This window comes from Hippocampus guttulatus, chromosome 4, assembly GCF_054856545.1.
Source record: "Hippocampus guttulatus isolate MCC_2025c chromosome 4, RoL_Hgut_1.0, whole genome shotgun sequence".
Classification (NCBI taxonomy): domain Eukaryota; kingdom Metazoa; phylum Chordata; class Actinopteri; order Syngnathiformes; family Syngnathidae; genus Hippocampus; species Hippocampus guttulatus.
The window spans coordinates 20,445,836-20,468,700 of record NC_141264.1 but is presented as its reverse complement, the minus strand read 5'-3'; the positions used below and the strand labels follow the sequence as shown (position 1 = coordinate 20,468,700).

At 41.8% G+C, this 22,865-nt stretch overlaps 2 protein-coding genes across 3 annotated transcripts; one reads left to right on the top strand and one right to left on the bottom strand.

Annotated features, from left to right (window-relative positions):
* Window position 1: 1 nt before the first annotated feature.
* On the bottom strand, window positions 2-12,556 carry ddx11 (DEAD/H (Asp-Glu-Ala-Asp/His) box helicase 11). Of its 2 annotated transcripts, none has more exons than XM_086110047.1 (28): window positions 12,418-12,556; window positions 11,241-11,379; window positions 10,952-11,167; window positions 10,782-10,868; window positions 9,812-9,948; window positions 9,677-9,734; window positions 9,474-9,581; window positions 8,153-8,240; window positions 7,673-7,875; window positions 7,490-7,564; window positions 7,154-7,231; window positions 7,004-7,050; window positions 6,620-6,699; window positions 6,504-6,545; window positions 6,353-6,420; window positions 5,617-5,655; window positions 5,381-5,519; window positions 4,963-5,088; window positions 4,772-4,884; window positions 3,928-4,000; window positions 3,203-3,306; window positions 2,752-2,901; window positions 2,443-2,511; window positions 1,705-1,808; window positions 1,409-1,493; window positions 1,191-1,266; window positions 951-1,105; window positions 2-505 (listed from the first exon to the last, which is right to left on the bottom strand). In XM_086110047.1, exons 2-28 carry the CDS (start codon window positions 11,367-11,369, stop codon window positions 473-475), a joined length of 2,682 nt encoding a protein of 893 aa, XP_085966173.1. In that variant the 5' UTR covers window positions 11,370-11,379; window positions 12,418-12,556; the 3' UTR covers window positions 2-472. The 2 variants fall into 2 exon arrangements, with proteins under 2 accessions (XP_085966173.1, XP_085966174.1); XM_086110048.1 differs by having other exon boundaries at window positions 6,353-6,414.
* Window positions 12,557-12,682: 126 nt separating this feature from the next.
* Window positions 12,683-22,087, top strand: fkbp4 (FKBP prolyl isomerase 4). The gene is made up of 10 exons (XM_086110051.1): window positions 12,683-13,203; window positions 16,161-16,305; window positions 16,392-16,534; window positions 17,404-17,524; window positions 17,691-17,847; window positions 18,415-18,589; window positions 18,778-18,963; window positions 19,325-19,468; window positions 20,050-20,145; window positions 20,243-22,087. Exons 1-10 carry the CDS (start codon window positions 13,111-13,113, stop codon window positions 20,339-20,341), a joined length of 1,359 nt encoding a protein of 452 aa, XP_085966177.1. The 5' UTR covers window positions 12,683-13,110; the 3' UTR covers window positions 20,342-22,087.
* Window positions 22,088-22,865: the final 778 nt, after the last annotated feature.

Below are 22,865 nucleotides of genomic sequence, written 5' to 3'. Positions count from 1 at the left end.
GTGGTTGTACAAGTGTGTGCACGCTTTTATAACTGAGGGGCTTTGTTCAGACAATTCACATTCATTCAAATTCATGAGTCAGCATACACCTGCCAGCATTTCAAGTGCCTCTGATAAACCACAAACACATTGCAGTTGGCTTTTCCGGACATGTTTGTTGTCAGATCTTAGAGCACAAGCTATGATGTGCAGAGCTTCCATAGCATCAGGATCTTGTTTTTCAAAGGTTTGAGTTAGGAAAAGGGTACACTTCTTTTAAATAAGAATAAGACAGAAGAAGACATCATTAAGTGGAGAAAATAAGGCACCAAGAACTGGATGTCCTACCAAAATCATCCAAAGACGAGAAGAACACTGGTCAAGGAACCCGACGGCAACATTGAAGGAGCAGCAGGAATTTCTGGCAAATAGTGGCTGTGAAGGACATGCCAACACCAGAATCGCAGTCCTCGGAATCTAGTGCGGGTTAAAACTAGTCGACATTTTGCTTCTTCTCCACAAAGAACTGAAAAGGAAGAACAATGAGAATGAGTTGATTGTAAATCGAGACCTAATTAAGTCCCGCTACCTTGACTTTCAAGTTCATTTGATCAGTAATTCAATGTTCCCCAATTTAATAAACTGAAATAGCATGCACTGTGTCAAAATGTCATTCAACAAAAATAAATACCGTTAAATAAAAATAAGGGTTGCGGTGTGTAGTGAGTTACTGTAGGATCTGGTGTCGGGTTGGCCATTTATTCTGCGTGTTGGTGTCTGAGCGTAAGTAGTGGCCTGCAGCAGCTCCTCAATTTATATTTCCCTCATTCAATAAACGGATGAATGTGCACTGGCAGCTGTGGCTCTCCTTGACCACATGTAGAGGCATTACTCTATGTGACATTAAAAAAAAAAGTTTTGGCCCCCCTAGAGTAAGTCAAGTGACCCCTGTATCTCTGCCTGCTCCTCACCTTCCGCAAGGCAGCAAATGCGGGGCCGAAGCTTTGGTGCGTGCTGGTGCGACTCCGGATCCACGCAGGAAGTCTTGCGAGGGTGGCGGGACGGGAGTAGCGTCGGTCGCACAGCACAATGGAAGAGTAGTCACCACGGTGACGGATAGCTCTGCCTTTTCAGATGAGGAAAGAAAAACTCTTGTTGTTGATGATAAACAAGTTGAATGACTAGTGGAGAGATCAAAGGATTTACCATACCTATTGATTGATTGACAGCCTTCATGCAGAGATTTTCTATGAGTCCTTGGCCCGGGCTCTTCCCCCCGCTGTGAGTCTGGAATATTCCAAGGTTTTAAAGGAGACATACATTTTTGTCTCAATTCCAAAAGCCATTCCGAGGTGTCTTTTTAAAAAGCCATGAAGAAATGGCATGTTAAAAAAAATACATGGAAATGGAAATCAGGATGATGTCTTACTAGATGTTTGTCCAAGTACGACATCTTTTCCTGCAGTTCCGGCGATTTGATATTAGGATAAGGCATTCCCACCATCACCACACACCTGGAAGTCACAAGTACATTGGACAAAAGTCAACTACATAGGGCTGAACGACATGCCTTGAATAAAATCTCAATCTTATTTAGAATTTTAACTGATTTAGCTGGCATAGAAATATCTATCTATCTATGGAGAGAGAGAGAGAGAGAGAGATCGAGATCATTTTACAAATAATGTGAAAGTAAGTATTTATATTCAGAAAAAGGCCCCCTACCTGCCGAGGTCATCAGAGAAATTGATGCCCTCGCTCATCTTTCCGCCCACCACGGAGAACAGCAGTGCCCCCGTTAGGCTGCCGCCTCCTTGCTGAGTGCATCTCTGTTAAGAGACATGAAATTTATGGACATAGTGTACAGTGATGCCTGTTTAACTAGCTCAGTGACCAGGCTTGTAACTCAAATCACTTGTAACTCAAATCAGCTTTCCCCTTTGAAATTATTTGAAATCCACAACAGCAATACCGAATTGAATGAATTGAGGAATTCTCCAGGGGTCAATCCTGGGACCCCTATTGGTCAGTCTGTACATGCTTACATTAGACTAGACAGTACGCAGCTATAAAGTGTCCTACCCCTTCTACTAAAAATTTAAGCTTTAATTCAATTGACGTTGTTAGCTGCTTCTTCAGGACATTCATTTTCTTTGGAACTACAATTTAAAAAAAAATAAGAATTTGTCACAACAGCTGCACAAAACTCAACTGAACCTGTACTTTCACCGCTAACCACATGAACTAAGAGTGGCTAAATGATTTAAAATTTGCTGCCCCCATTTAGCGGCAAAATGGCTGAAGTATACTTCAAAGTCAAACTTTTGCTTGCAACACAAAGCAAAAATAAAAAACAGACCAAAAAAAATGGCTGTGATACAGCTCATAACGCCATTAACTGGGTACCATTGTTCATATTCAGCAGTATTCCACTTGTGAGTATGGGAAATGAGTGTTCTTCACCTGGATACAACGTGAGAACTCGCCCAGCACTTGCTCCACCTGGTTGGCCTTCTTGGGCTCCTGGAATATCTGAAGAAATCAAATTTGCCTTTAAGATGAGAATTTTATAAGCAACCTCAAGCGGATTGTTTTACTTTTTTTTTTCCTGATGCAGTGGATGCCCCCAGAAGTCATACAATTTGTAGTTCAACCAAAAGCAAACGAAAAGCCAGAGCATAATTTATTTTGATAGAATGAAAAAACGTGAAACAAAACAACACCTTTTAATGAAGATTTATGAAGGCAGCTTGACTCTTGAACAAAGCCTACCTTCTTCTTGTTGGCGAGTCGGGTCAGAACGCCGGCAGACTCCCAGTGGGCCACAACGCGCCTCGAGTACTCGTATGAGGGGAAAAAACACACCACACCACCTGGCACCACGTTGCAGATGTTTGAGAGGATGCGGCCCGTCTCGTCCATCTGTCATTAAGCACAACATGTTTCATAAAAATTACATTACTGCAGCCTTGATTTAAACAGCAGGGCCAAGTGCGTAATTCCTAATTACCAGTAATGTTTGTATCCGATTGTCTCCTCAATTTCATATACATTTCAAGAGACATATGTCCCATATCCAATACCTACTGGATTTTAATCATTTAGAAGAGCTCTGATCCCAATCTGAAGATATCAAATTCCATTTCCGTTCTCCTTTTGCCATGACACATAATTGTGCCACTTGAGAGAAAAAAAATATTGTGTGTGCATGTTTGAGTGTTACCATGCGAGGAGAGTCTCTGTTTTGGTATGTGAAATCTAGCTCCTGACCGGATGGACCGCTGCACAGGACAATGGGAAGGAGGTTCTCAGGTGGAATGACATGGCCTGCAAAGACAAAAGAATGGAACATGAAATAACAGAAACAAACAAAAAATAATAAATAAATAAATAAAAACGGTGACCTTAATTTAATATATGGAAGGGCATTTGAAACCATTTAAAATCAGTTTCAGCATAATGGTGTCAGGTCTTGTGCTTGAATAAAATTACTGTGTCTGCTCCAACAGTGGCTTACATGCTTTTTTTAGACACTTGATTCTTTGTCCCACGCAGTGTCAATTTCTATTCTTCTTTTGCAACAAAATACCTTATTTCCATGCAATTTTACTGAGATGTCATGACATGATGTAGTCATCAGGGTGCAACCAAGAATTTTACTATGCCTGGCATAAAAACATGCAATAAAACAACCCTCTTTCATATAAATAGAATGGAATGAGCCAAATGTTTATCGCCCTATATTAGTTCACCATTCAAACAAGGGCTCAATATTGAGTGATGTTGCCCTCAAAGCTCTTAAAAAGTATTGATTTGATGCTCATGAGGACAAAGGAGAATCCCTCCGCATACTAAACGCGCTTTTACTGTCCTTTGCTACAAAAGCAGAAATAACGGCAAACGGATATTTAGCAGAGTGGCCGTGATGCCAAATGGGGTCCCACTTACCACAGGAAAACTCGGTGATGCGCTCTTCTCGCACTCCAGCGGAAAACAGCAGCTCTTGTTTGAAGTCTGACACCTGCACAGAGCAGCTTTCAGTATCAGGGGAAATCAGATTTTTGTAATGACAGTGAAACCCCGTTTATTGTGGGGTATACATTCCAGACTCACCAGCGATGAATGAAATCCTAGTGGGGCCGTGTAGAAAATGTTGAAAAGAAAATCTTTTGACTTGACTTCCATTTTTAAAAGATATTTTTATCCCATGGCTTTTGACTCAGTACGAGGTTTAGCATTGTTTTAGTGTTTTATAGTGCTGACTGTTTTGTGTTTACTGTGTTGTTGTCATTTAAACTGTCTTTGTTATTGTATGACTCATTTTTGCTCCATGTACAGCACTTTGTACACAACAATGGTTGTTTATAAATGCTTTGTAAATAAAGTTAAGGTGAGTACTGTAAAATCCTGTGAATTACACAAAGCCGCGTCTTTTTTCAAAAATCCCTATGATTAAGGTCTTTCAAAATATTTTAAAAATCACGTTTTCCAAAATCTTGTTCTTGCACTGTATTCTCTTTTAGTAGTTTTACTTTCCATTTCTTTACTTTTCTTTTAAATCTCTAACTTCTTTTAAATGTAGTTTTAATTACAATATGTGAAGCATATTGAGTTACTTTGTGTATGAAATGCACTAAATATCAGTGATTCTATTTTTTTTTTACAACCTATAGGTCTTGCCTAGGTAGGGGTAAACATCTAAACAATATGAATTTTTGTTTCTTATTAACCGTTCTGTAAAAAGCCCCCTGCCTTGAATTTTATGATGTTTTTTTTTCCAAGAGGAACTCACAGGCTGCATAGTTCCTCCCGCGATGATGACGGCCCTGCACTCATTCAACACCTGGGCAAAGTGGACGGCCGGGTTCAAGAGAAGGAACTTGACGCTGCTCTCAGACAGATTTCCTGCACATTTGCACACTTCAATTTACTATTGGTGCCTTTACTGACCTTGTTTATAGTGCTGTGAGTTTAAGACAGTACCTTGTCTGTGTATAACCACCCGGCCGTCAGTGTTGCTGTTGGTGAGAGCCATGAAGAAGCCCTCTACTTGCATCATGGGGGAAGCGGCCAGTGCCTCTGATGACCCCTGTTGGTCATTTGGCAGAGCTGCAGACAAGAGGAGCTGAATTACAAACTTGAGAAGGGAAGTTCTATTCATCAGTTATCTGTAATGCGTGCCCTTTATTATGTCTGCAAATCAGGTGGAGTCTATCCTAGCAATTTTCCATAATAAGTCCCATTTTGACATTTAATTTAACAATATTGCAATCATATTAGTTGTAGAACTGCATCAAATACAAACACAGCACATTTGAATTTGATCCGGTGTAGTTCTACACCAACAGGGGTGTTCAAGCAATATTACATTGTTCTATTTGACAATTTTCTGATTTCCAACCTGGTGCCGTGCTCTGGGTGCCGTGCAGGGACTGAAGGTAGCGGTTCAAGCCCTCCGTGCGCCGATTCTCCTTATTGGAGCAAATGGGAGTGTGCGGAGTCACGCCCGAACCCACATATTTCTCCACAAAACCACCTAGCTGTGGAAAACAAAGGAGAGACCATTGTGAGTTTGTTTGGGTTATTTATTTTTTTTTGCAATTGCAGCACATAGAACATCACTCCTTGCTGTCTTACTTTTCTGCTGATCATGCTCTTCTCAAAATATCTGTGCAGCTAGCGAAACAAAGAGAAAGACAAGTTTTAGGTTATATTTTAGCAAAATTGATCAATTACACAGTATAATGTATTGACTCATACTCAAACTCATCATTCTCAGTTTGAGTTGTGTTGAAACACATTCACCGGCCTCAACAGCTGTATGCAAATTTGGATTTTAAAAATATATCACAGTGGTGTCTTGACTACATACCTAAAACTGGCTTTCTCCATTGAAATGAATGGACAGGCTTTTAATTTGTTCCCTTTTAATATGAAAAATAACACTCTGCAGTGTTGTACTTCATAAAAACATACAGCAATAACAATTAAATAGAATCTAAAGAAAGTCACAACTGCTCAGTAAGCCGCAGCACTATTTGAGGTTTTTCGCAGAAGAAAAAGAATATTCCTGTGTGTGTATAGTACCTGTCTACATGTGTTTCTGCACCATTTGTGGTAAATATCTGTTGCCTTCAGGGTTATCACATGACAACATCGATGCTAATTTCGTTATCTCCTTCATAGCATTCTGCATATAGTGTGAAGATTTCATCAGAAAAAATGTTTTGGGGGTTTCCCCAAACCTGTTGTGTCTTTGATTTTGCACATCTACATAATGAAGCAGATGGAGATAAACAAATAACAAGACATAAAAAATATATTTTTCAAAAAAATATTCATAATATTCAAGTTTCAATGCTTTAACGATTACCTTAAACAAGTTGATGTTGTCAATTTGAGCTCTGAACAGAAAGTTGTTGATGGTGAGCATCTCTGTTGCTGAAAAAAAATAAAGAATTCTTGATCAAGTTTCCTTCAGATTTTTGCCTGTGTGTGTTTGTGTCTGTGTGTTGTCGTCTGACCTGCTTCCGTGGTCTGGCTCTGTGGATTCTGACCCACCTTGCCTGAGAGGATAGGATTTACATCATTATGTGTGACAGCAACGTTCGCCAAAGGAAAAACAAATGCTTTCACTCACCTCCCAGCACTCGCACCAGCCCTTCAATCACAAAGAGAACTTGTTTGATGTACATGACATTCTTCGCCTTCAGCCGGGTCCTGATGGAGAAAAAAAGGAGACATATTGTGGATAAGCTCACATACTTGATTTGTAGCGATTTGATTTTCGATAATAATATCTTGAATGTTCATATCTAAATAACGGCGACAGGATAGCAATATTTCGCCCAGCCCTAATCTTTGCCTAAACTAGCCTCAAAATTGTGGGTAGAGAAACTCTGTGTAGGAGCGGGATGGTGTCAAAAAACACGCTTGTGACATCACAATGCGGGAAAATTAATCATTTTAATTTTCCATCATACGTCTCCTTTAGTTAAGAAGTACAGATGTCAAAATTACTCACCTGAAGCGCTCAGCATATTGGCTGAGCTGGGAGTGAGCCCGGCAAAGCTGCAAGTGACAATATTAGGACATCTCAGGTTGCGTACAGTACATTCACAAAAAAAATAAATAAAAATGTTGGTTACACACCGTGTGCAAGTCGTGCGTTTACCTGTGCGCCGCTGAGCTCTGCACTGTGTATGCAGGAGAGTGTGTCACTCAGGTTGTGAGCTTCGTCTATGATCAACACCTGTTCACAAACACATTCTACTGTCGCCAATGCACCACTTCATTACTGGTGTGTGTGTGTGTGTGTGTGTGTGTGTGTGTGTGTGTGTGTGTGTGTGTGTGTGCGCACACATACTTTTTTTTTCAAAACACACCCCTTTTCAAATTTAAAAAAGGGTGTGTACACTTTTTAAATTCAACGTGGAATCATCACATTGTCGTTTTAATGTTGGGTATTGTAAAACGGACATACTGTATTCTTGATAATCTTGTTGACTACCTGGTCCTTCAGCTGAATCCCTGCTGCCCGCCTGGTGGCTTCATGCAGCACCATCTGATAAGGCAACACCACCAACTGCACAAACAAAAGCAACGCCAGCAATTCAGCTTCTGGACAAATAAGACCTGAAGTCCCTGAATGAGCAATGAAAGGAGGAAGAGGATGACAATGTTGAGTACAAACCTGTGCCGGTGGGACAGCAAGGCGTGTGGCGTAGTAGGGACACGAATGGCTTTCCTTGCCCAGCTTCAGAAGTTGCTCAATGTCATGGACGCTGCCCAGGAGCTCATCCCGCATCTGTTGCAGCGCCGAGATCTTGTTGTAGGGACAACCACTCTTCGCCGGGCCTCGTTTCCTTTTAGTGTCATCGTCGTGATGTGGCCTCTCTACAAATGACATACCATTCTTGGAAGCAGTGGTACGAATTAACCAAGTTTTGTTTTCTCCCCATTGTGCCAAGTTATCAAAACATGTATTGTATGTGATTGAGTGTAAAAAATAATTTGTACTCGGAATGTCACCCAAGTCCAAGTCACTTTGTTTTGGATATCTGTCGATACCAAGCTCCAATCTGACACTGTACCTCAGCAATGAATTTAAAACATGAGTACCGGTAAATAAATGGTATATCATGTGCAGCTTGTCAAAAGTGTATTTTCTTACCGTGTTTGTTTTTCTGCATCTCCATGCAGCGATCATTGATGCGTTGAAGACTGCCAAGGCGTCGCACCTCCTCATTGACGCAAAGATTCTGGAAAGCGAGATCACATTGTGTTTAGCGGCAGCTTCCGACATTTTCCATTCTTATTTTCTTCAGGTTTGCTGTTGAGGTTCCATTGCATCATGTTTCCTATTTAGTAAGACAATTATGTTCTTGTTGAATGCAGCACCAAGGATGGGTGTGGTTGCTAGTTAGCACCCTTGAAAAGTACTGATTGTACGCAAGACTATTGAGAAAGTTTTGGCAAAAAAAAAAAAAAAAAACATTTAAAAAAGGAAGAAAAGTGATAAAATGTTTTCAGTTTAAAAGAGAGAATCGTTTATGCAAAGATTTTATGCAAAACTGGAGCACAAACACGTTACTCTTCATGTTATCAATGTGATATTGAAATCAAAGATGACAAAGAAAAGCTGACATCCTGTTTTCGCCCTACATTACGAACAAGTGTGGAATTACTCCAAGTACGGCAAGAATATGCTTCTAACATCAACCTTCACAACTGTAGCTAGGTTGGTAGATTACAATGGTGGGTTGGTTGTGTTGATTTTGTAGGTTAGTTTCATACTGTAGGGCAATACAAAGTTTTTTTTCCCGTCGAGGAATTCCTTTAAGTAGGGTGATTTGGCAGCTTTGTTTAGGAGATAAGTAGGCTTGTTTGGCAGGTAGGCAGACAGGCAAGTAGGTAGGAGGGTAGCTAGCTAGCTACCTACCTAGCATAGGTAGGGAGCTAATTAGATAGGTTAGACAGGTTGGTAGCTAGTTTAGCGTAGGTTGGGAGGTCAGATAATTAGATAGTTACGCTGTGCAACAGATCGAAAAAATATCCTTATTGCGATAGTGGCCAGTGCAATTTGCGTACAACAAATATGCGCAATAACTTTAATATGGAATTGTATTCTTTTATCTGAATTTGACCAGTCATGTGCACCACCATCCAACAGGTGAACAGTATGTAGGGACATTACAATTAATTACACACGAATACATTGAACTTGATCATTTGTCTACATGAAAACAAAGTATTTCTTTCATTCGATAATACAAATGCAATATCTTTAGGCACATGTTAAATACTACAATGATATTGATATCACGTGTTTTTCCAATACTGTGAAGTCCTACTACCGGTAGGTATGTTAGTTTGGCAGAAAGGTAGGTTGGACAAGTAGTTACGTATGTTGGTTTGTTTGGCAGGTAGGCTGGTATTTATCTTGGGTAGATAAATTAGGTATGTGGCTTGGTTGGTAAGTGTGTGAGTTTCACCTGCCGGGAGCCCAGCGTGACCAGACTGATGTCCTTGCTGAAGGAGCTCTTCTGAACTTCGTGGACAAACTGAGCAAGCTGTGAGTGTGTGCGACTGCAGTAGTAAATCTGTTTACACACACACACACACACACACACACACATCATGCATCTGTTCAGTATTCACATGACGGGACACTACATAATGCTACACATCACACGACCTTTGTGACATGCTCTTCGACTAGCTCGTCAACCTCTTCATCCTCTCCCACGCAGAATCTGAGGACATGTACACATCCTGCCGTTATGGTGTGTGATTACATCACAAAGGTTCCAAGTCGAATGGCCGTTCACACCTGCTTTTTGACTTGGAATCGTCGTCGCTTTCATACTCTGCGATAATAAGATCCTCGTCATCTTGATTTGCCGCTACGTCGGTTTGATCCTCTTTAGTGCGCTGCAACAACTTGAATGCTTCATCCTCATCACACCTCTACGGACAGACAAAAGAAAGAAATACACTTGTAGTAGTCCAGTTGTTTACAAACCAATATTCATATTAACAAAAAGAATGAGTCCAGTGCAAGATTAAAGTTTTAGAAGGCGGCCCGACCGAGCCAACTTAAAACGTGTGTGTGTGGGGGGGGGGGGGGGGGGGGGGCTGAAGAGAGCAGAGGCCAGTTCCTTTATTTCTGAAGACTGAAAAAAAATCTAGTTTAGACATCCATAGCTGAATGTCACATGATCAACAATTAAACTTCTATTTCCAGGTATTTATATCACGATCAGAAACTTAGTCTCCTTGTCAGCAGGTAAAATGCATTCTCTATGGGGTTGAAGTCGTGCCCCGGATAAACTCCTTTGTACCATTAGCTTGCTACCTTAAGAAGGTAAATTAGCAGGCAAAATGCTTCGGTAGATTTCTGAGTCTGACATTATGTGGCACATAAATGAAGATTAATGAGCTTGTCGTCCTAGAAGATCTGACAGACTAAGGCACATTACCTCCAATGAGTTTCACAAATGAGCTTGTTAATAAGCTAAACTTTTGACTCATCAGTCTGTGGGTCTGATTTATTTTCCAGCTTTTCTCAGCTTCACAGTCACTTTTTTTTTCACCTTGAGTCATCTCGGTCTTTTCCGTTGGTAAACCTCAGGTGCAGATGTTGCTCTTTTGTCTCAGTGAGCACTTTGAATCCACTTGCAAAAGTTATGCACGGAGTTTTCAAATGATTTTATTCCATACCCACTGTACACAACATACAACACAAACCAATTCCTCACAGACAACCAACCAATCATTTTAAGCAAGATACTGGAGCTTACCTTTCTTTTCATTGCATACTTGAGTTGAACATTCGTTCTAATCAGTTCTAAGCGCTCCTCTCGCTTCTGCCTTTTCATTTCATCCTCCTGAAACGGAACAAAAACAGACCAATGTGAGCATTCTGATTTCTATCATTCTTAACTTCTTAGCTTAACTGATACGCCCTCACCTTCAACTTTGACACTAAATCCCGTTCAGCCTTTTTCTGTACAAAACTAGTAATCCAGTCTGGCTCTGTGGACAAACTTTGGGCGGAGGCCTCCGGGTCAGACGGAGAAAGTGACGTCTGGCCCTTCTCTAGCAGGGCGGCCGCTTCTTGCTTTCTTTTGATTTCAAAGTCTGTTAGCCAGCTCAGCGCTCCGCATATCAGACTGAGAGATTTGCCCTGGATCAGTGGCAAAACATATTTCATTTGGAATCATCTTGAACGTATCATGCTCTCAAATACACTAGCGTACCGTCCCTGTGGGGCTTTCAAAGATGCCAACTTTGCCCTGGTCCAGTGCACTGTACAAGGAGCGCATGAACTCCTCTTGGATGGTGTAAGGCTGGTAAGGAAATGGAAATTGGGATCTCTCATTCGCCATGATGACAAACCTGAGGACCAAACGTGTCACATTACACTTAAAGGCAGCCACATGTGGTATTGCAACACTAGAATTGACTTTTTCATGACTGTTTACAAATATTTGGGCCTCTGAAGTGCCTGTCTGTCCATCAAGTGTGAAATTAAACAAGCCAGGAAATCTTAAGTTATCTTCTTATTGCTAAAAAAAAATGTCTTTGAAAGTTATGAAACAATGGGGATAGTTAGCATAATAATCACCCTCACCCAGGCTTTCTCTGGAATATGCTGTAAAAATCCTCCTTGGACTATTTTGACAAAATCATGCCACTGACATGTTTTTAAGACACCTGGGTACTGTTTTGAATTCTAAAACAAAACGCACTTAACAACACTTGTTACAATTACATTTATTCAACACAGTTCGGCTCGCCTTCAAAGCTGTAACATCCATCAACCTTTTCCGGACACACAAATTACAATTTGCATCAATTTAAATAAAAGCTACAGTGCTAACACTTTTAAGTTATGGTAGTAAGCGGTTACTGTACTCTAAAAATAGGGTTTCAAGGCAAGTATTAGGGCTTCAAAATAAGGTTTCAAGACAAGATTCGGGTTTCTAAATAGAGTTTCTCGCCAGTGTTAGTTTGTAGTTAGCGTTTCAAATTATGGTTAAAAGCCAGGGTTAGGGTTTTAAAGAAGGGCTAAGGTTTCAAATTAGGGTGTCATGGTCAGTCTTGTGGTTTCAAACCCGGTTGTGAGATCGTATGAAAGGAAAAGGGGAGGTCGGAGGCCGAAAGAAGGGGCTAACCTTCACTTTTGGGGTCTCCACCTTGGTCAAAACACACACGCACACACCCACACGCCTCCTTGTTTCTTTCCTTATACTGTATAACTTTGTTAACGAAGTGAATACCTCTAAAAATAAATGTTCAGCGCACTTTTGTCGACCTAGAATAGATCTGGTTGATTGCGCACTTTTCAGTCACAATGAACAAGTTTAGCAAGATTCACAACCACGATCGTATCGTGATTGAACGCTACAAAACGTCTCCTTTAGGATTACTTACAGTCCCTTTTACGATGCCGTCAGGTGAACTAGTGGTACTTTGGGTAGCATAAATGATCATTTCGGAGTAAAGGGCATCTTTATATGACAAAGGATATGGAAATCTGTCTGTTTTGAGTAGTTTCAACTCCCGCGTCAAGAGAGCGCAAAGGACGTTGAAGCGGGCCAATAAGGAACAAGTACATATAACGTGTGCGCGTTTTGCTAAAAGGGCAGCACTCGAGGGCGGGTTTATTATATAAATGTCATTTTCCAGTTTTGTCTGGCTTTGATATAATTTTTTAAATATATTGTAGTGTGAGTAGTTAAAACTGAGACGTATTGTGCTGATAGAAGATTCAGTTGTTGTGCTATTATTGGTTGTTTAAGATCGCCATTTCTGGAGATTCCGGTTTATTGATTTAACACCCCAAGCGCTTGGTTCTTCTCTATGGTTCCTTCCAGAATGTCTGGAAAGTTCTTTGCTTGAGGTGCTAGACAGGATCTCATATACGCGTGAGCTTTGCACGCTTTACGGACATTCAATCGTAAGCGCTTTGCTCGGCAACCGGTTAAAGCGTCGTTTGTACTAGCGGTTTGGTCAAAACAAGAGGTAGCAGTCGTATAAGCTAGGCGTTAACACACCAGGTCGGTGTTATTGCTTTTGAGTACTAGTTAAAGTAAAGCTTAGGTTTCGCGTAGCCTCATTTTTGCAATGACCGCCGAGGAGCAAACGGCAGAAGGACACCACGCCATCCCAATGGAAGGAGACGACATCACTCCCAAGAAAGATGGAGGTGTTTTGAAGGTAATTATTCACATTGAGAGCCTCTCTCTTTTTTGCTCCCCTTAAGCGCATGGGCTAATAGCGTTAGCTGTCGTCAGCTAACGCACCGCGGGCAGGTTGCTAACCGTTTATTTATTGTCTTTAGTAACTAATCGTGGGAACGTCTAACCAGCTCGATGTAACGACGTCTATGTAAACCTTCTAGAATCATCAACATTGGCGACCAAATAAGATGTTGAGACGTGTCATAAATAACCTTTTGGTCCTGTTTGTTGTTGAGCACGTGACAACAATGTTATGTAGTTCAACCAAAACGTGTAAAGATCCGAGTTTACGTTGCTTTTTGATGCAGTGTTTCTCAAGTTTTAATGAGCAAAAGCACATGGATATCTGTACGAAATAAATCACATAGCGCATCAACAGAGACACTTTAATTTATCTGCTATTCACGCTTAGGTCGCTGGTTTAGATCAAAGGTAGCATTATTTTTAGCAATGAAATCCTGTCGGGCCAATTAAGTAAAATAGGGTAATTACACTCGGAGACAGTCTAAAATGTTTCATGTAAAAAAAGCTTAACGTGTCAGAAAACTACAACCAATCGTTTACCAAAATTCACATGCACATCTCTCTTTGTGCCCACTTCAACCCCTGAAAATATTGACAAAATTGCCACAGTATTTTGGCTATGGGCATCAAGCTTTTTCTTCCCCGTAGAGATTCACTGTAGGTACAAAAATTAACCAGGCTTATGGTTAGCAAACGACCAATCGCCACCTAAATTCATGTGTCAGAAAATATTAAAACGAAGGAAACCGCTTCATGTCCATAAAATCCAAAATACTGTGGTGATTGCTTTAACATTTTCAGAGGTTGAAGTGGGCGTTGGTGGTGTTGTGCATGTGAATCTTGGTGGTGATTGGTTTTGTACTTTGCGAGTCTATCTCACAGTTCTGAGGTTTGGAATTTGAATCTCAGCTCAGATGTTCAAACCAGGTCTGCCTGGATTTTCTCTCTTACTGTCTTTCTCCCGCATTCCAAAAAAATCCATGTTTTGTATTTTGTTCAAGAAAGACACATACGTAGGTGTGTATGAATTGGCTGCCAAACAGTCTCTAGAGAGTAACCCACCTCTTGTCACAAAGTCAGCTGGGAAGTCCTCCAACTCACCTGACACCCAAATGAGGATAAAGAAAATGCATGGATGTCTTGTCTATAAATATTTCTCTGGAGTGCCTGCCAGCCATCAAGTGTAAAATTAAACAACCGTGTAAATCATTTAGTTGGCTGCCATTTTCTGAAATCTGCCCTGTGTGAACAGCTCAGCACTCACTGTTAACAAACAACAAGGTTAATTCATATAACCACCCCCACGCAGACTTTCTCAGACAGTTACTTGACCAGCTAAAATGGCCGACCTTTTGTGATGGTTTAGAATTCACTCAAAGGCGGGCTGAGCCTGCTGTGTCTTCCTGAAAAACAGCGTTGTGGATCAAGCCCACCAGTTTTGAGCCAGGTCACACAAAAGGGGAAACCAATCTGTGTGCTACCAAAGCAGGCTGCGAACCACTGGTCCGGAGATGCAGTTGTTAAAGATGTCCAACTGTCATGGGTTGGGCGATGTTCCAAAGAACCAATCTGAAGCATCGGAAACAGCACGTGTCATGTCAAAGCCAAAGGAGGCTGCAGCGCTGGAACGGATTTGCATTGGCTTACAATGTCAGCAGCCTTTTAAGTTCAGAGAATGTTACGATAATGTTCATTAGTTGTTGGCATGCGAGTGGTCAGAATTTCTAATTGGTGGCGTTCATGCGCCACAATACTACACTAATTGATTTTATTTTGGCGATGGGGTAAAACGCTACTTGAGTTATTCAATGCAATGGCATATAATGGAAAAACCTGTTGGTGATGTTCGTTATTGAGCATCTGCCAAGAATGCTTGGAGCTTTCTGAAACACACCTGTGATGCAAATTCAACAAAATGGAAAAATATGAGCATGTCGATGGCAGACTTTTGCCAAACAGTGTTCTTTGTGTCCCCACACTATTTTTGGTTCAAGGGTGGAACCTTGACTAACAAGTGTGCCAACTTGAGTTTTTCACATTACAGAATGTCGCTGGGAGGATTTTATTTACTTAGTGTTGCCAAGTCAGAATTTAGGTTCTGAGAGAGCTTCACATTTTCTGCCACCAGAGTGAAGTGTAAAAAAAAAAAAAAAAATTTAAATAAAAAAAGATGCAATTTAGGTTCTGTAATGCATGTGGGCAAATAGAGCCACAGGTGCCGATACTCTTTCGGTTGTTTATTGAATAGGACAAACAGTCACACACGCATACAAAATGAGAACATTTAGAAAATGAGAACATTCACGGACAGACGGTCGCACACAGATTAGCTAGCCAATCCGACTCCAGGTCCTGTTGTTACCGACAAGGCCATACCCTTAAAGGTACACATCCAACAAATAGATGCTACTGTACATACAGTAATTAATGGGGCCTGACTTATTAATCGGCTGGTCAAAATTAGCTTTTGAACCCCCCCCCCCCCCCCACCTCCAGATAAATGAATGAATGAAAAAAATCGACAAAGAATTGTCCAATTAAAATGAATACTAAAGGATAATGCAGTAGTCAGCTTTTGACTGTAATTCACATGTTCATTGTTTTAAGTGTTAAGGCACCAAAAAGTACATTATTTCATTCACTATAAATTTTAAAATTAATCGAACGATTATTTCGTTATTGGGATTTTATTCTGGGGAATATCAGAACGGGTCTAAAAAAAAAAATCCATATCATGCATGCATTTTCTAAAACCATTTTTTTAACATTCACATATGTTGTCCGGAACACATAAGTGGCATTTCATTGAGGAATATGTATGTGATATAAAATAAATGGAGTCGCAAGCTTAATTCACGGAACAAACTAAACAATGTACTACTGTATGTCCTCATTGTCTTATGTTCTCAGCTGGTGAAAAGGGAAGGCACTGGCACAGAGCTGCCAATGACTGGGGACAAAGTTTTTGTCCACTATGTGGGCACCCTCCTGGATGGCTCCACCTTTGACTCCAGCAGAGACCGGGGAGATAAGTTCTCTTTTGAGCTGGGCAAAGGTTTGTTTCCCCTCATTTGGGAGAAGACATTACCCCGTCACGCCGACAACAATGTTTTCACCCGTCTTCCCTGTGTGCGTGTGCAGGTAAAGTCATAAAGGCGTGGGACATCGGCGTGGCTACTATGAAAGAGGGGGAGCTCTGCCAGCTAATCTGTAAACCTGAGTATGCGTATGGGTCTGCCGGCAGCCCACCCAAAATTCCCCCCGATTCCACGCTTATTTTTGAGGTAAGCCTTGACATGCATCCAAGTTGGCCTTGTTTCATTATCAGTGTTGTTGCCCAGAGGATTTGGGACATAGTATCGACTCAACTTCCCATGTTATCTTCCTCTTAAGGCAGTAAACAAATTGAGAGAGAATTAACAGTGGTGAATTGCACAGTCCATTTTGCCTCAGTTTAGTCGAGCGAGATGCACACCAATTTTTAACATCTTAGCTGATTTTTTTTTTCTTTTTAATGTGAGAGACCGCACACGACAAAACATTTACTTGCGTGCCCTTGCCTCTAAAGGGTCTATTGTACCCAAATGGCATGGATTGGCCTAACTCTGATTTGCATTTGTAAATACTGAACAAGTGTAATCTTTAGACGTACTCGAAGTCTGATAATCATGCCCTGCAAAGGAGGGAAATGCTCATCTTCAAGCAGCCCCTCACCACCCAATAAGAAATCCGTCCAAATTAAGTGTGTGTGTGTGCGCGCGCGCATATATATACAGTATATATACGTGCGCATATATATACAGTATATATATTTATTTATTTTTTCCCCTGCGTGCTAATTCATCTGTTATCAGATTTTTATATTGCAAAATAGGAATCAGCTTTGCCCGAGTAAATGGGTTTGTCATTTACGATTGTCAGTCTGACTGCTTTCCGAGTAGTTCGGCGTGGAAAATTAACTCTTAACCGCGCGACGCCACAGAATAATGTGATATTCAAATTAACCGTGAATTTTAATCAATAATTCTTAAATCATAATTGCGCTGGCAAATATTTAGAGGGGCCATGCACGACTGAACTGAACAATCGTAAACCCCCAAATTCTGAACAATCTGTGCCCATTGATGACCATCCCTGCTGTCTTCACCTCTAGGTGGAACTTTTTGAATTCCACGGGGAGGATTTAACCGAAGATGAGGATGGAGGGATTATCCGTCGCATTATCACTAAAGGGCAGCCATATGCCAAGCCGAATGAAGGATCCTCTGTTGAAGGTAACGCATTTCTCATCCTACCTTGACAAGAAACGTATTTATTACGATTTCCAGATACAATGTTTTCGCTTCTGATAAAACACTGATATTGCAGCCTTGTGAATTGGCCAGTATTGATCCAGTACGACTATTCTAAGCATGGCATTTTGGATCATCTCCTCTTTAGTGACGGTGGAGGGCAGCTGCGAGGGGCGCGTGTTTGACGAGCGGGAACTCAAATTCGTGATTGGAGAAGGAGAGTGTCTCGGCTTGCCGGCTGGAGCGGAGAAAGCCATCATGGCCATGGAGGAGGGAGAGGAAGCTCTGTTCCACATCAAACCGAAGTACGATTGATGCTTAGTGAGCAGCCACAATTGTAGAGATAAAAGGAACATCTGATGTAAAAAGGAATTTTAGTAGCTTTTGTACAAATAATTGGACTGGAATAAAGTGAGCCCTCCATGAGCCGTCACCATGCCGTGGTGGTGGGGTTCATGCGTCCCGATGATCCTATAGGAGCTGAGTTGTTTGGGGCTTTATCAAGGGGGACCGGAGGGTGTCGTTCTAACTCCAGAGGAATCGCACACCTCAGCCTCCCTGGTAAAATGTATTCAGGGGTGATGGAGTCTGTCGGGAAGTCCTATCTCTGATTCAGGAGCAGTGTGGCTCCCGGCCGCTGAACAGTGGACCATCTCTACACCCCTGGGAGGGTCCACATGTGCTTTGTAGACTGGTGTTCGACCATGTTCCCCTGGGGAGTTATGTGGGGGATGCTTCGGGAATACGGGGAATCGAACACCCTGATAAAAGGGATCTCACCGATATTTCAAGACACCTGGGAAATGTCAACTTGAAACCGTAAGAGGTCAGAAATGCACCAAATAACAAATGTTTGTTTTATTTTCTTGGAGGTATGGCTTTGGGAGCGAGGGAAATGCCAAATATGACATCCCCGGCGGGGCGCTTTTGCAATATAAGATCAAGCTCACAGCCTTGGAAAAGGCCAAAGAGTCGTGGGAGATGAATTCGTCGGAGAAGTTGGAACAGAGTGTCGTCGTCAAAGAGAAGGGGACACAGTATTTTAAGGTATGTATGGGTGGCTGAACCTTTGACAGAGGAAAGAAACTCCTGTTGTGTTTGCCACGAACATTTTTGTCAAAGGCCTTTTCTATTGACATCGATCACGTCTGTCGCGATACATTTTGATATTGAATTATTGCCCAGCACCAATAAGAGGATGTTATCTAACGGTCACTGCTTGTGTTGGCTTTCAGAAAGGTATGTTCAAGCAAGCATCCATGCAGTACAAGAGGATCGTGTCGTGGCTTGAGAATGAGTCGGGATTGTCTGAGGAGGAGGAGGAAAAAGCCAAAGCGCTTCGACTAGCTGCGCATCTCAACCTGGCCATGTGCTACCTGAAGCTCAAAGAGCCCAACCAAGCACTGGAAAACTGCAACAAGGCAAGACATCACACAACAGGGCACGATCCAATTTCACTTCATTTAATTACAAAATTCTCTTACCGTGGTTCATAAAGGATGCCAGTGACAGGGAGAACAATAACATTCTTTTCCACTAGGTGGCATAAGGTACACAATTAACATGTTGCCCTGAACATAATAGAATGTGATGGCATGCCAACCGTGGTCAGGTCAAATCAGATGAAATCTTCATTTCACTGTATTTTTGGGTGGGATTTTATGCTCAGATTTAAAATGTTTTTCGGATCACTAAAGGATGGGAAACTTTGCACTTGACAACAATGGAGCCTCCAAAGTGTTTCATTGTTAAATAAAGCCCGTTTGGTGTGTGTGGTCACAGGCCCTGGAGTTGGACGAGTCCAGTGAGAAGGCACTATTCCGAAGGGGAGAGGCACTGTTCGGCATGAAAGAGTTTGACAAAGCCAGGGATGACTTTCAGCGCGTTGTTCAACTTTATCCTGCTAACAAAGCTGCTAAGATTCAGGTATGATGGCACCCAGGGAAGAAGTTAAACATGTTTTCACAATGTGTGACTATTGCTTCTCTTGGCTGGAGATCGTGAACATGGGAGTCAGAAATGGGGGTGTTTTTCAAAATTCAGGCGACGTCACCGCTGTGGGATCAGAACCCGGTCCCAGTAGTTGTGTTACTGTTGCTAGTGCTACTTGTGCTTTAATTATTTATGATACTGATTGAGTTCATGCCACAAGAGCTACCAACACTCCCCTTGCGAGCTACTGGTAACTCACAATCTATTTAATGGGCACATCTGCTCAAGAGTAACACCACCTCCCCCAGTGAAAAGAGTAGGAAAATTTAAATTTCTAAAATGATACACCATTACCACCTGCTGATCTTTTGCCTTATTCGTGGCTGAATGGCTGTTCATAAATATTCAACAAAAACAAAAAACGTCACTGTCCAAGTACTTTGCACGTCTCACCAAACAGGTATCAATATTATGATCCTTTTTCCAATCTGTGGGTGCTGTTTAAAAGCCACCCAGGTGAGGCTATCGCCTTATTTACTTGCCCTGACGTCTCCTCCGATGTTGTCTTCACCCAGATGGTTCTTTGTCAGAAGCACATGAAGGAGCAGCACGAGAAGGACAAGCGCACGTACGCCAACATGTTCCAGAAGTTTGCCGAGAGGGATTCCAAGGTAATGGAACTTGCCACCCTCAAATGGGAGACTGCTGCTAAATGTGGACCAATCTTTAACAGCTCAACCAACCTGGCGGCATTTTGTTCTTTTGCAGGAAGCGTCCGAGAAGGTGAAGAGCAAGGAGAACAGAGACGGCGAAGATATGGAGATTGACACTGCTAACAAGGAAGCAGAGGGTGACGCGAAAGTCTAACACGCCGTAAATTCTGACGGTTCACATGTTCTTCTGACTTTTGTTACTTCGGCCGTTTTGTGTTTGTGTGTAACGGTATGCGTGGGTGCAAGAAGCAAGTGTCAACAAGAGCCCTGACTTTGCTGGCTTTCTTCATCCTGGCCTCTTGCCATTGTCGTTAATTGTGGTGGCGATCTGAGCAGGCGTGATGTGGTTTTAATATTTCTGTGCTCATGTCCCCTTCAACTCTCAACCCGCAGCTTTACAACTGTGTTTCACAGCTGAATTACGTTAGCGCATACCGCGTGAATGTGCGTGTGTGTGTGGAGAATTGAAAAGCCTTCGCCATAAAGGGCTATTCGCCTTGCACTATATTTGTTCTCTCAAGCCTCTGCTTTTATGGGCCTAGTGATCAATTCCACGATTGGCGACGGCTGAACTCTGATACAATGTGCTGGAATGCTCCAAAAGTTTATTCAGTGTTCCCTCACTACTTCGCAGCTCTGTTATTGTCATTTGTGTCCATAACTTCATCCATTGCAGTTTTACCTCACCATTTTACTGGTTTTCTCAATAATTTTTTCATCCTTCCAAGTCGGACCAGTCGAGAAATATCTTTTTATTTTTTTGAGCGGAGAGATTTATTTTACAAAGACCAAGAACATGAATTAGGAAATTACCGCTTCTCATGCACTACTTTGAGTGTGTGTTCACAGAGGCAGAGTGTGGTGTGCCCCTCTTATTAGGTCATTGCTCCCCAAACTCCGTTCCCTCATCATAGGTGCGTTGGGAAATAAGTTCAGTGCGCTGCTTCACTCAGACCGTTCAGAAACTTGGCATGTTGTTCAAATCTGTTATTGAAAGGGTGCCAAAAAAAGGGGAGCCCAAGCCGAATAGTAAATATCTGCCTTCAGAAATTAAGTGGAGCTCACTCGCTCTGCCTCCAGCAGCAAACGAGGACGATGAAATGGCTCAAAACTATGTTTAAGCTTGCTTTGAATTGGCTTACCTAACTAGAATCCCTCCCGCGAAAAGTGAGGGAACACTGCATGCATGTAGCAGGAGGGAATCATGATTTTGGGGGTAAGCCATTGGACTCAAGTTCTCTGGTTGAAATCTCCAGAAGTGCTGTTTTAGGTTTGGGTCAAACCAGCAGTGCTTTCAGGACTAATGACAGTGTACAGTCATACCTCGGTTTTCAACCATAATCCGTTCCAGAAGGCTGTTCGAAAAACCCATTTGTTCTTTAGAAAAAAAATCTTTATTGAAGACGTCTGCCCACAATAGAACGCTACGAGGAAGCGTTACTTCCTCGTGTAAGGAAACAGGGAGGAGTCAAGTGGCGCATTCAAGTGCACTCAGTTAGGTCGAGAACCGATTTTCGTTCCGAGGCATAAAAAACTTGTTTTTGGTCGAAACCCGAATTGTTCGAGAACAGAGACCTTCAAAAACCGAGGTTTGACTGTACTTTCAACCCTTTTCCCTCCCCAAAAGTATTGTGCTTGTGAGTTCTGAATTGTTGTGAATACGACAAAGTAATCAACTGGAATATCCGAACACGTAAACAAGCATCAAAGCAGCTATACAGGACCCATGACCTCGTTCGATCGTCTTAATTTTCTGCTTTGTGAATGAAGTTTTGATGTTTTCAGCCTGTTGAAAGGACGTTGCCGTGGAAAAGCCACTTAGGGTCTACTTGGTCTGTCGGAAGGGTGTGGATTGTTGTGGTGTGGCCTGGCGGAAGGATTCAATAAAGTTAAAATCTGCTTTGCGTGTCTGTGTGATATTCTAAACTGCGTTTTTGCCCTTTTTTATCTGCAGAATCGCATTACAAATCGTTACCTTCCTCAAAAGAACGGCCCAAGTAATTTTTGCCGGTTTTTTTTCTTCAGAATACACAAAAAACTAAACGAAATAATGATAATATCTGCTAATATCCTTTCAGAGGTAGAATTGAACCATCTGTTTAACAACGTAGCAGATTTTATTTTAGTATTCTTAAAATAAATGGCCAGCATCCTGATATGTTTGAACCCGCCTCGCCTGAAACACAGTTTTGCTGTATATATACAAAAACTGCAGGCTTTCAGAGTTCCGTACAAGTGCCTTATTTTTAAACAATGAGCAACAACTGAGTGCACTAGCCGTGAGACCTTATTCAGCAGCTACCTTGGAGACCCTGGAGTCGGTTTACAGGTGGGATCAGCACAATGTTGTGCCTCACAGATAAAAACTAAGGCAAAATGAACACACTTGTTCTCGCACCCCTTCATGAGGAAACCTTGAAATAAACATCTAACCACCCATTTTGAATGTCGTGGGCAAGAAAAAAAAAGCTGCTGCACAATATAGCATAGCCCATTTGTCTACATCTAGGATACCCGTTTCTAATTTGGCCAAATTCCCTAGTCGGAGTCTGTTGAAGTATGCGCCGTAAAATTTGTTGCTAAGAAGCAAATATTAATTTCGGACTACGGACCTTTTCATGAGTCCTTATGATAGCCCACCAAATGCGTCAATCAGCAAAAGTAGAATTGAGGCCCTC